Source organism: Nicrophorus vespilloides, unplaced genomic scaffold, assembly GCF_001412225.1.
Source record: "Nicrophorus vespilloides isolate i.1.1-1 unplaced genomic scaffold, Nicve_v1.0, whole genome shotgun sequence".
Taxonomy (NCBI): domain Eukaryota; kingdom Metazoa; phylum Arthropoda; class Insecta; order Coleoptera; family Silphidae; genus Nicrophorus; species Nicrophorus vespilloides.
The window spans coordinates 104431-118937 of NW_017097462.1; the positions used below are offsets into that span (position 1 = coordinate 104431).

Genomic DNA, 14507 nt, shown 5'->3' on the forward strand with positions numbered 1-14507 from the left:
TTGTCGAGATTTCGATTGTCAGGATTTCGATATAGACCCGAATTGTCCAAAGTTTATTTTTTGTTGACATTAAGTTAAAAAGTAATTGTTTTTTTTAAATTTCGTAAATCGAGGAATGTTGATTGCGGTTTTCTTTGATGACGAATATCTTAAGCGGAAACCAGTCGTGATTGTGGTAATAAATCCAGATGTATGTTCTTGTCTGGATAATGGCAGAAGTAATCTGAAATTTATGACCGTTTCCTATTAGAGAAACGCGCGATATTTCGGCATGGCTCGGCTGGAAAAGCGGGGTTTTGGTGGGGCCTAGATTAAAAATAGTAAACTTAATGGAAATATTTACACAGTTTTTAGTGATGATGGTTAGTTAGTGCGAGCGAGTCGACGACGCGACGGGAATTGTATTTTTTTTTGTTTGCAAAAAAAAAAGAAAATCCTTCACTTTTCCTTTTTCCAAAGGAGACCTAATTTCCATCGCGCGCCGTATTCCGACGCGCTTCAGGTCTAAGCTACGATTATTTGGTCTATTTACCACCGCGTTCGGATGATATAAATATAGTCCGCGTGTTTTTGTGCTCGAAGGGTTCCTCATTTCCCATCATTCTCTCCACTTGCTTGTGTCGCGCATTGCAAACGTTTCTTCGTAATAAAAATAATTTAACAAATAGAATCGAAAAAAAGAAATGCGAATGATGGAAATATAGTGGTTTAAAGTGGTTTTTGCCAGTGTTTCCCAGGAGGGAAGGCCGTTAATATCTCCGCGTTCAAAATTAATGCTATTATGTGGTAAGTGCACACTCATTAACTTAATAGAAGTCCGGTGTTTAATTTCAACATTGCAGTTCTCTTAAACGTATGTTTGCATATCCAATTTCACGAAATACCGCTCCTAAAACCAATTAATTCATATCAGTCTTATAAAATCAATTGCATCAAATAATTACATTTTCAAATCTCTTCAAGAAAATAATTTATACTTAACAAAAATTGATTTAAGCAACAATTACTGAAGTTAACGGTTCATTATGTTACACACATCAGCATTACTTAAATCAACTTATTAATTATGTATAAAATCAATAAACATTATTTATTTTAACAATTATTCTTATAAGTCTTATTAGGAATATGTTTTTACAAGTATTAGTTTTAATAGATTTACAATTATCGAAGAGAACGTTCCACAAATAACACAAAATATTACAAATTTTGATATTAAAATCAATATATAAAATTGTTATTGTGTAAAAATGTTCATAAAATAATTCAACTTTTATATTCCTTCAAAAATTCAGAAAATTTACATTACACATACACATTAGAAACTTTTGTAAATTACAAAATCAATCAATAAAATGATTTGCAAAAATATTCATAAATAATTATTTTTATTAATTTAGATTTTCTTTTAAAGAATATAACTTGTTATCAATCTACAATTAATACAGCTAAAATTTCATAAATTACTCTATAAATTACAAACTTTAATAGTTAAAAAATCAATATGAAATTAATTAGAAATTCATTTATAAAATAGTAAGTAGTTTAAAAAAAATCAAGAAAATTTGTAATTGCAATTTAAATGATTATTATTAGTGTTAATAACAATTAATGAATATAAGTTTTTACATCAAAAATTAAGAAAAAATGATGAAAATTTTGAAACATTTCAAGAAAATATTATACTACTTAATCACTACTAAAAAATCAATCCAAAATCTAAATTAATTACTTTTTTTATTTAATATTTAAGAAAATAATTTTGTAACTAAAATTCTTGTTTTAATAATTCAACAATTAATGAAGAAGTTTGATTCACAAATTACACAAAATATTACAAATACTAAATGAATCCATGCTTCCATTGTGACAGGTTGTTATTTTTCGCAACGAAATCCACAAACATCGGCACCAAGAAGGCTTTTTTTTAAAGTAAAAAGTGTCAAAATGCCACCAAAATTCGATTCCACTGAAATTAAATACGTATATTTGAGGTGCGTTGGTGGAGAAGTAGGTGTTACTTCTTCCTTGGTCTCAAAGGTCGGTCCTCTAGGTTTGTCCCCAAAGAAAATTGGTGATGATATTGCCAAAGGAATCGCAGACTGTAAAGGTCTGAAGATCATAGTCCAGGTGAAAATTCAAATTCTGTTCTTCCTACCGCCTCAACCTTAATTATTAAGGCTCTTAAATCAATGGAAAAACAATGAAATAAATTATATATAGAAAAATCTTCAAGAAAATAGTTATTATTAGTACAGTAGAACAAGGATTAACGAGTTTAATCCGTAAAAAAAAAATGCGTATAGTGAAACATATTCAAAAATACATATAATATGTGTATACAAGTTTTAAAAATGATGTAGAAGGCGCAAAATCCAGGACTTTTCTTCTCGTTAAGCGAGTCATTTTTCTTACAATTCACTATATTAATTAATGTACATTTAGTTAAGACAATTTACAAATTACATTATAAATTACTGATTATCGCAATAATAAAATCAATTAATAAATATCACTAAAATCAAATAATATTTCAAAATATTTGCAATAAATTTTACAAAAAAAAATACATAGAAAATTATAAATAAATATTGAATAGTAATGAAATATACACGTTTTATTCTTGGAAATACGTGCTGGGACAGAAGAAGTGCATGGGTTTTCACTGATGTTGACTGATGCAATTCCACGTGCAATGCTAATTGCCGAGAATTTTCCACCTTTTTGTTTTTGTTTATTATTTTTTTTCCTTGTCACAGAGTAAACGATTTCTTTTTCACTCTTATAGATGTACCGCGACAATGCATGCTCGCATCTATTTTTATGTTTTATATACTACTACTTCCAGCAGTCTGAGTTTCGTATAAACGTACACATTTTAGATGAGAGGAAAAGGAAGTCCCGAAATAACTTATAGACTTTGTCTCCATAATGTCCAGAAATAAAGATCTTAGCGCTTTGGTCTTCGATGATATCATTTGAAATCGCTTAAAAAAAGTTGCATAAGAAAAAAATGTTGAATGAGTAATTTATGTTTGTTTATTGTTCCAAGAATTGTTTTTGTTTTATTCAATATTATTGAATATTCTTAGAAAACTTATTTTATACGTTTTACTAAAGGAATGTTGTAACTTTAGATTCATTGAAAAGAAATAAACACAAATTTTATATGCATATATTATTGAAACTTTCTAGAAAACTTCCTTTTTTAAAATCTACTAAAGAAACGTTGATACCTTTAATTCATTGAAAAAGAAGTAAACTCAAATTGTATGTGCATATATTATTGAAACTTTCTAGAAAACTCAGTTTCTACATTTTACTAAAGAAACGTTGATAATTTAAAGTCATTGAAAGGAAATAAACTCAAATTTCATGTGCAGATATTATTGAAAATTTCTAGAAAACTCACTTTATAAATTCTACTAAAGAAACGATCTTACTTTAGATTTATTTAAAAGAAATAAACTCAAACTTTCCAGAAAACTCACTTTATAAATTTTTCTCAAGAAACGTTGATACTTTAGATTCATTGAAAAAGAACTAAGCTCAAATTTTTTGTGCAGATATTATTGAAACTTTCTAGGAAACTTACTTTATACATTTTGCTAAAGAAACGTTGATATTTTAGATTCGTTGAAAAAGTAGTAAACTCAAACTTTCTAGAAAACTCACTTTATACATTTTATTTAAGAAACTTTGTTAGTTTAAATTCATTAAAAAAAAACTTAAATTTCAAATTTTTTATGTGCATATATAAATTGAAAGTTTATAGAAAACTAACTTTAAAATATTTAAAAAAAAAAGTTGCTACTTTAGATGCCTTAAAAGGAAATAAACTCAAATTTTATATGCAGATATTATTGAAACTTTCTAGAAAACTCACTTTATTCTACTAAAGAAACGTTGATACTTTAGATTCGTTGAAAAAGAAGTAAACTCAAATTTTATATACAGATATTATTGAAACTTTCTAGAAAACTCACTTTATTATACTAAAGAAACGTTGATACTTTAGATTCATTGAAAAAGAAGTAAACTCAAATTGTATGTGCAGATATTATTGAAACTTTCTAGAAAACTCACTTTATAAGTTTTACTAAAGAAACGATCTTACTTTAGATTTATTTAAAAGAAATAAACTCAAATTTTCTGTGCAGATATTATTGAAATTTTCTAGAAAACTCAGTTTCTACATTTTACTAAAGAAATCTTGATACTTTAAAGTCATTGAAATGAAATAAACTCAAATTTCATGTGCAGATATTACTAATATTTTCTCGAAAACTCACTTTATTTGTTTTACTAAAGAAACGTTGTTACTTTAGATTCATTGAAAAAGACGTAAACTCAAATTTTATATGCAGATATTATTGAAACTTTCTAGAAAACTCACTTTATAAGTTTTACTAAAGAAACGATCTTACTTTAGATTTATTTAAAAGAAATAAACTCAAATTTTCTGTGCAGATATTATTGAAATTTTCTATATAACTCAATTTCTACATTTTACTAAAGAAACGTTGTTACTTTAGATTAATTGAAAAAGTAGTAAACTCAAATTTTATATGCAGATATTATTGATACTTTATAGAATTTTGCTAAAGAAACTTTGATATTTTAGATTCGTTGAAAAAGTAGTAAACTCAAATTTTCTAGAAAACTCACTTTATACATTTTACTAAAGAAACTTTCATACTTGGGATTCATTGAAAAAGAAGTAAACTTAAATTTCATGTGCAAATATTATTGAAACTTTCTAGAAAACTCACTTTATACATTTTACTAAAGAAACTTTCATACTTGAGATTCATTGAAAAAGAATTAAACTCAAATTTCATGTGCAGATATTATTGAAATTTCCTAGAAAACTCACTTTATATATTTGACTAAAGAAACGTTGATACTTTAGATTCGTTGAAAAAGAAGTAAACTCAAATTTTATATGCAGATATTATTGAAACTTTATAGAATTTTCTAAAGAAACGTTGATATTTTAGATTCGTTGAAAAAGTAGTAAACTCAAATTTTCTAAAAAACTCACTTTATACATTTTACTAAAGAAACTTTCATACTTGAGATTCATTGAAAAAGAAGTAAAATCAAATTTCATGTGCAGATATTATTGAAATTTCCTAGAAAACTCATTTCATATATTTGACTAAAGAAACGTTGATACTTTAGATTCGTTGAAAAAGAAGTAAACTCAAATTTTATGTGCAGATATTATTGAAACTTTCTAGAAAACTCAGTTTCTACATTTTACTAAAGAAATCTTGATACTTGAAAGTCATTGAAAGGAAATAAACTCAATTATCATGTGCAGATATTACTAATATTTTCTCGAAAACTTACTTTATATGTTTTACTAAAGAAACGTTGTTACTTTAGATTCATTGAAAAAGTAGTAAACTTAAATTGTATGTGCAGATATTATTGAAACTTTCTAGAAAACTCACTTTATACATTTTGCTAAAGAAACGTTGATACTTTAGATTCATTAAAAGGAAATAAACTCAAATTTTATATGCAGATATTATTGAAACTTTCTAGAAAACTCACTTTATAAATTTTACTAAAGAAACTTTCATACTTGAGATACATTGAAAGTAAATAAACTCAATTACGTAACGCATCTCTTCCTCAAATTGGATTCACTTTCAATCATTTTTTATTGGACTTTTCTTGAAGGGGAGGACTAAATAGGATGAAAGCTCGATTCCTTTATTGGTCTTTCGACGCACTCTCCCTCTTCTGTTAAGCTTTTTTTTTCTCTTGCACGAGGGAGTACTTACCCCAAAAGATTTGGTATAAAGAGGAAACGTATACAAAAACATCTCACGTACCGGAAATCATTATTCCTGATGACTTTCCCAATAATATTTAGTATAAATTTGTTTGAATTAAAAGCAAACCAAATAATAATCAATATCCATCAAGTATGGTAAAACAATTGATTATACAACAAAATATGGTATGTTTTTGTTATTTATACGTTACGTAAAGAATAACAATTGAGCGTTTATTCGGAAACGTTTATTGTAATTTATTTTTACGCTCAATGCCAGAGGAAACTAAATCCATTGTGTATCGATGATGCAATCAAATCCGGTTAGTTAATTACGTTTAATGTAGTTCGCATAGAAATGAACATCGTTGATTAAGAATTGCATTATTATTTTTATTTATTGCAATGCGGTTCATCTCGGAATTTCATTTACATCTGATGACATTAGTTTCCATGGTTATTGTTGCGTTCACCAGGATCTTGAAAATTATGAAGAATCGCCTAGGCAACCCAAACGTCAGGAATTCCCCGACCAAGTTCGTACTTGTTTCGAAAACAAAATACAATCATTTCATACCTAGTGATGTTCGCACGAGTTTCTTGAAAGGAAAAAATAGAAACGAGGATTATTATTAGCTACTTTTTCTTGAGTTATCAGTGAAAACAATGTGAAACGAAAATTAAGTGTTTTGTTTAGAAGGAAAAAAAAATGATTGTATTACCATTTCCAAGCAATGACTCACGTCTATAAAAATCTTAAGTAAGTAATTTCATGGATTTAAACACTGTTTTTATTAATAAATAAAAGGAAAATAAATTATATTAATTAATGGTTTACTATCAAGTTTCAGCGGCAGACGAAGAGTTTAATGAAAGTACAAGAACAATGACTTTGATTGAAAGTAATCTGTTCATAAGATTACCAAAAAAAAATAATCTGCTTCATCTGGTATTTCTCTTATTCGGTCCTTGAACGCGCAAACTAAGCTATTTCTTAATCTTATATACTAATTATATTTCATTTCACGAGGCAGCAAATAATAGTCATAATAATTGTTGCTCTAAATTCACTAACAAAAAAATATTTATTTATTGATTATGTATGATTATGTAATTAGTTTAATACGTCATCAGCATGAATGATAATTTTATCTTTTGTTAACTTAACGTTTGATTCACCTTTTTTCTAAATAATTACGTTGACCTTCGTATATAAACGTATACCTAATTTAGGTATTTTTTTTTTCTACAACTTGTTTTTCCTTTTTTAATCGAATAACTTCATTGAACTTCCTCATTTCCTACAAGACTTTTCTATAGTTTTATTTATTTAGTTTTATTAATTATTAATAATCAAATTAATTTTGACTAGTTGTCAAAATATCAATGGTTGTCAAATTTTCATAAAATTATTTTCAAATTTTATTGAAGTAATTGTGTTAAATAAAATAAGTTTATTTGAAGCTTCTTTGAACCTCTTCCCTTCCTATAAGACTTGTTTCTTCATTTTTTGGTTTAACTCGTTTAATAATAATGAAATTAGTTATATTTTCAGTAATTTTGACAAATCTAAGTTGTCAAATTTTCATTAATTAGTGAAATTATTTTCAAGTTTTATTGAAGTAATTGTGTTAAATAAAATAAGTCTATTTGAAGCTTCTTTGAACTTCTTCACTTCCTATAATTTCACATTTTCATGTACTTCATTAAATTAATTTAAAAGTTTATTAACGCAATTGTGTTAAGTAAAATAAATATATTTGAGTATCTTCTTTGAACCTTTTCATTTCCTATACGATTTTGATCTTCATTTTGTAAATATAATAAAACTAATTAATACTTACATTATTTATACTTGCAGTAATTTTGACTATCGAAATGTCATTAGTTGTCACATTTTCATTAATTCATGAAATTATTTTCAAATTTTATTGAAGTAATTGTGATAAGTAAATTAAGTCTATTTAAAGCTTCTCTTCATTTTCTATAAGACTTGTTTCTTCATTTTTTGGTTTAACTCGTTTAATAATAATGAAATTAGCTATATTTTCAGTAATTTTGACATTTCGAAATGTCATTAGTTGTCAAATTTTCATTAATTCATGAAATTATTTTCAAGTTTTATTGAAGTAATTTTGTTAAGTAAAATAATTCTATTTGAAGCTTCTTTTAACCTCTTTATTACCTATAAGCCTTTTTTTTCTTATTTTTTTGATTTAACTCGTTTAGTAATAATGAAATTAGTTATATTTTCAGTTATTTTGACATATCGAAATGTCATTAGTTGTCAAATTTGCATTAATTCATGAAATTATTTTCAAATTTTATTAAAGCCATTGTGTTAAGTAAAAAAAAAGAATATTTAAAGCTTTTTTGAATTTCCTCATATCCTACAAGATTTTCAATCATAATTTTTAAATTGAACTAAACTATTTTTACTTGCAGTTATTTTGAAATATCTAAATGTCATTATTTGTCACCGGTGGCAATCGCAAGCCCGTCAACCAAAATACCGCCAATCAAATTCCCGACGTTCGAAATCCCGACGTTTGTAATGCCGACTGTATCGAAATCCCGTCAACCATAATCCCGACTATATCAAAATCCCGACAACCATAATCCCGACTGTATTAAAATCCCGACTATATCAAAAATATCTACAATAACATTTTTAAATTATTCCGGAGCGTAGTGACTTTTAAATTGTTATTAATAATAAATAATAACAATTAATAATCTAATTAAATTTGAGATTATTTCATAATGTTAAGGTTTATTATGAATAATTCAACAAAATCAAATAAATTAATAATAATTTATTGTTATTAATAATAAAAGTGTAGCACAAGGCGACTACGCTCCGAAATAATTTAAAAATGTTATTGTAAACATTTTCGATATAGTCGGAATTTTGATATAGTCGAGATTATGTTTGTCGGGATTATGGTTATCGAGATTCTGCTACAGTCGGATTGTCGAGATTTTGATATAGTCGGGATTTCGAACGTTGGGATTTCGATACAGTCGGGATTTTGATACAGTCGGGATTTTGATATAGTCGGGATTATATTTGTCGGGATTATGGTTGTCGGGATTCTGATACATTCGGATTGTCGAGATTTTGATATAGTCGGCATTTCGAACGTTGGGATTTCAATAGACGGTCTTTCGGTTGTCACATATTTATTTACTTTGTTAAATGAATTTCAAAGTTTATTCAAGCAATTGTGTTAAGTAAAATAAGTATATTTAAGAAACTTTTTTCAACCAACTCATTTCCTATAAGAATGTATTCTTCAGTTTGTACAAATTTAAATAAAACTAATTAATACTTAAATTATTTATACTTGCAGTAATTTGGACATATCAAAATGTCCATTAGTTGTCACATTTTCATGTCTTTTATTAAATTAGTTTCAAAGTTTATTAAAGCAATTGTGTTGAGTAAAAAAAGTATACTTGAAGCATTTTTTAATTTCCTCATATCCTACAAGATTTTTAATCTCAATTTTTAAACAAAAAAACTAAACTATTTCTACTTGCAGTAATTTTGAAATATCTAAATGGAAATATTTGTCACATATTCATTTACTACGTTAAAAGACTTTCAAAGTTTATTGAAGCAATTGTGTTAAGTAAAATAAGTCTTCGGTTCCTATAAGAATTTTTTCTTCATTTTGTACGTTTTTTTAAACTTAGTTATTACTAATTAAATCATTTTCATTTACATCATAAAATCGAAGTTTTGAAATATATTGATGCAATTGTGTTAAGTAAAAAAGTCTATTTGAAACTTCCTTGAATCTCTTAATTTCTTATAAGATTTGTAAACTTATTAAAGTTTATTGAAGAACTTGTGTTAAGTTCACAAAACAATCAATGAAACTTCAATCATTGAATTTCTTAATTTTTGTACAATAATTTTATAAATTTTTAATCAAAAATATTTTATGATTCATCAACATTTTGGCTTAGTTCATTAAATTAGTTTTATTGAAGAAATTGTGTACAAAACGTAACAATAATTAGTTATTTTTTGAGTATGTTATTAAATTAATAACAGATATATGAATTTATAATTTGGTTGTTTACCTTGTATAAATATATAATTTAAGGTGAACGTGAATGAAAAGGTAACACGAAAATAAACTTGATTTTGCTGGAAAGTACTCATTAACACGAAGATTCGTTATAAATTTTGGGTTTTTATCATCACAATATCCGTGATGATAACAATCGATAAAGTTGTTATTGCATCAGAGATAGTGAATTTTGGTATATAATCAATTAGTTTGTTTATTTATTTACGACATTGATTTTGATAGTGAAGATTAAAATACTAATGTAAACAGTGAATTTCGTTTCGTTTGTTGCTCTCTTTTCTGCAGACGAAGGTCGACCTGTATGCATGTTCCGTACGGCGTCTTTCTGCGTTCGAGTTTGTCGGAGGAGCCATGAGCGGCGGGTCGGAGGATCCGGAGAACAGGACCCTCATAAGTCCTGCCACGACCCCCGGATCCATGGACAACGGTGTCTTCGTCACGTCCAATTACTACATCCCTCAACCCACGAAGAAGGTCAAATGGTACAGCACTTTATACATACCGAAGATGCTCATTATCATTTCCATCTTACAAGTAAGTTTATATTTGAACAAATTTTATTATATATTCGTAATCCCGATAACCATAATCATGGTATTATGCTGTCGGGATTTTGATACTGTCGGGTTTATGGTTGTCGGGATTGACCGCACTGTTATTATACATATAAATAAAACGTTTGAATTGCATAAAACATCCGATGAGTTTGAAGGAAATGGTGCAATGTAAATGACTAATTGGATCATACACTTGGGATTTTGGGTCAGATTGAAAATAGTTTCAATAATAAACAAGATCCGAGAGAAGATCTGTTTACTCATTGCTTCGAACTACTCGTTGCTAGGCAACAGAGTTAGAGGATACAAATGTATAACGAATGTCATCGTAAATTGTGTAGACAACGTTTATTTAATGTTAATGATTTATGTATATGGTGATGAAAACAAAGTGAATGTTGCACATAAAAAATAATGAACCTGGCGACATGTTATTTCGACCCTCTTTCACATAAAACATAATCGAGTCTAAGAAACGCACGACTTTGATGGGTTTTGATGATACAAGGGAATTGAATTGTGTTTCTGAGCAAGCCTTTTTCGTGCTTTGAAGCAATTGAATTCAAAGAGGGAAAAAACACAATTATTTCTTATATAAATATAAATAATTACATTACTTAGATAGAAAATGTCATAGAATAATATAATTATTTTGATATTTATGATTATATAGAGGAATTAATTAGTAATTAATTTTAGAAAATAAGTCCAAAATAATTGATATTACTATTTGAAGTAAGTTTATATATAATTTTATAGTAATTAAATAAACTGTGAAGAAAAACGAGTAAACGCAACATCTGTCAAAAACTGACACTGACAAATAAACTATGAGGCATAATTTTCAAAGTTTTAATTTTACTATGTGAAATTTTTAAAGTTGGATAGTTTTCTGCTTAAGATTCTTATTCAATGACGTAATTAGTTGGAATGGATAACTAGTACTATAATAACATGAAAGATGAAGACATTGTATAATCAATTTTGACAGCTTATAATAGATGAACAGCGCGATCCATGAATCTTTTAAGAGACGCATTGGAAAGACCATAACTTCATCTTTAATTTGCATATTCAATGATTTGATTGACATTTGCGATTGTTGAGAAATTTAATAAAGAATAAGGACATTTTTTAAAATTGTATTTTTTAATTTAACTTTGACAAGTTATTACTGACGAACAAACAAATCTGTCAGTACACGGATTGGAAAAATTGCAATTTCGTATATGTTATTTTCAATTATCTAATTATTTTGCGTAAATAGAAAGTGAAGATATTAATTAGTAAACTGTCAATAATTGACAGATGACAGTTATGTAACTTAGATACTGTCATACATTAACTGTACAATATCTAGTTATTATATAAAATTATTGTATAACATATTTAAATTATAATAACAGCTTATACATTATTAATTGTTGCTAAGAAGTTATTAAAAAAAAGAATCAACCGACGAGGATGGGATTCGAACCCACGCGGGCAGAGCCCATTGGATTAGCAGTCCAACGCCTTAACCACTCGGCCACCTCGTCCTATAAGTAATATGCACTGTATGATATATACTAGGAGCCTCGATTATTGCTTATCATTTACTCGCTGATAACGATACACCTAATCATAATATTAACAAATATTTACGTAACACTTGTATCTACAACTAAATAAATTTATTTCATATTTATATTCTGCATTTTTAACTAAATAATTCAAATTATGACGTATATATCCGTCGTGGTCTCTTGTTTAACGTAGCGCTTATGACGAATATATTCGCATCATGAATTCACTTGGTATTCTTAATGGTTATGTCAAATATAGTCGTAATCGTTTCGATATAGAAAACATAACGTAAATATTTTTACTGATGAATTAATACCCAGAGATGGAATTCTGAACAAGGTGGAATATTGTCTGGTGTTGTCGTTATGAAGTCTCAGTTGTAGGAATTCAATTGGTTTTAAACAAGTTTATTATAATAGTTGGTACTCTTGGGGTCCTTTTTAAGACAATGTAGATACTTTGATAAATTGACTAAGACTTTGCTCATCATATTAAGGTTTTACTGAGACTAATTCTAAATACTTATTCTACTTACAAAGTTAATTCTTGTTAATACGGGGTGGGAGTTGTGATTGGTAGTAGGGCTTTGTATATATTGATGATTAAGCATTCCTACGGGATTCGGCCTTGGTTGTTTTGTTTATTATAAGACCGGGACAAAATCCTATGCATTTGTCCACTATATGAAAAAGATTATCGATTACGATTGTATGATCATTATGTGTTTATAATAAGGACTTGAATTCAGTATAAAGGTATAGAAGTATAGATGGGATTGTTTACGCTTGGTCCGCTTTGTTTATATTAAAGTGTATCGAACTAGGATCATGGTAGAAATTCCTTTATGCTTATGTATATGTTTATATAATAATGGGACTAAGAGACGCCGTGGATGTCTCTAGTTCGTTAATACACTATATTAATAATAACAATTATAATTTTTACATTTTTATTTTGTAGATTTTGATGTATTACTTGGATTTGAAAATGGATAACAGACTGCAACTGATTTTACGTTTTGAGCCTAAGAAACAGCAAGAGCTCTGGCGTTTCATCAGTTACATGCTGATGCACGACAGTTGGATGCATCTCTTCCTCAACGTCATTCCGCAATGCTTCTTCGGTATAATCTTGGAGAAAACTCAGCCTAATTGGAAGGTGATTCTAGTGTACATCGGGGGTGGAATCGGAGGAGCCCTTGGAGCAGTCTGCGTACGTTCCAGACTACTAGTTGGAGCATCGGCCGGAGTTTACGCGATTTTAGCCTCGAATATATCCTATTACGTCTTGGTAAATAAACTCATAAATTAAAAAAATATTTAAAAAAAAAACAACAACAACTAATATTAAACTTATTTCAAGAACTTCACCATGATCAAATACAAGAAATCGTATTGCAGCGCATTCATAGTGATCATCGTCTCAGACATTTCGTACACCGTGATCCATTGCAAAGTCATCAAGTATCCGGAAATCTCGTGGGCCGCACATCTCTTCGGCGCTGTCACCGGTTGCATAATTGGACTCCTCTTCTACGGACACAGTTACCAAGACAAGAACACGTCAAAGTTCGTCAGAATCTTCGCGTTTGCCATACTAGTCATTTTAATCATTTCACTTATAGTTTTAGATTGTCTAGACTTTCGATAATTTGTTTATGAAATTTGTTTTTTTTTGTTTAATTTCCAATGTGCAAGCTCATAATGTTAATTGTTTAATTATGTTGATGTTATTAGAAATGTTATTCTGTTTTTGTTCAAAAAAAAAACGCAATCATACGTACTCAGGTTAATAATAATTAAGTGTATACAATATTAAAAGTTATAAGTATTTTTGCACTTTTGTACTTTTATATCTATGATAAAAGCATTTGGAAATAAGATTTATTGTGACTTTATGTTCGATTCGTCGTTAGTCGGTACTTAATGCGAGAACATAGACTGTTTTGTGATAGTTAGACATGATTGTTGATGTATGTGATATGCCATAAACATTTTTCCTTTTATTATTTCTTTCTAATTTATTTGATATATTTCTGTCCAGTATTTTGTCTCACTTTGATCTTCTTTGCATTTAACACTATTTTATAACTAATTATGTAACTATACAATTAGAATTTTCTTTATGTAAAATTTCGAAATATTGGACTTTTTATAAAATGAATTATACTTGATTACTATGTTTACAAACATTCTAGTCTATTTTAAGTGTTGATGTTCATTTTTTTTTCAGTTAAGTTGTGTTAGTATTAAAGGAAATGATAAAAATGAATGAATTTAGGAAAAAAAATAAATAAATTGTACAAAAAAAATGTATTTGTATTTTAAATAATTATAATTAAATGATAGTAAATTCGAATAAACATATTGTTCCCCCCTAGATGCGTTAAAATAATAAAGAGAATGTGAATTAACGCCTGTTAACCACAGTGTCTCGGGTCAAAGGTCGATTCGCACTGACAATTTCATATAACGATCATCAGTGCAAAGCGAC

General features: G+C 27.8%; 1 protein-coding gene and 1 non-coding gene across 3 annotated transcripts; one reads left to right on the forward strand and one right to left on the reverse strand.

Annotated features, from left to right (window-relative positions):
• The first annotated feature begins 366 nt into the window (after positions 1 to 366).
• Positions 367 to 13713, forward strand: LOC108560177 (protein rhomboid). 2 transcript variants are annotated; one of them, XM_017917628.1, is made up of 4 exons: positions 367 to 786; positions 10177 to 10425; positions 12975 to 13304; positions 13377 to 13713. In XM_017917628.1, the coding sequence occupies exons 2-4, from the start codon at positions 10243 to 10245 to the stop codon at positions 13662 to 13664; spliced, it is 801 nt and encodes a 266-aa protein (XP_017773117.1). In that variant the 5' UTR covers positions 367 to 786; positions 10177 to 10242; the 3' UTR covers positions 13665 to 13713. The 2 variants fall into 2 exon arrangements, with proteins under 2 accessions (XP_017773117.1, XP_017773116.1); XM_017917627.1 differs by lacking the exon at positions 367 to 786 and adding an exon at positions 6397 to 6548.
• Trnas-gcu lies at positions 11905 to 11986 on the reverse strand. The gene has a single exon. It is a non-coding gene; the product is annotated as a tRNA-Ser (tRNA).
• Positions 13714 to 14507: the final 794 nt, after the last annotated feature.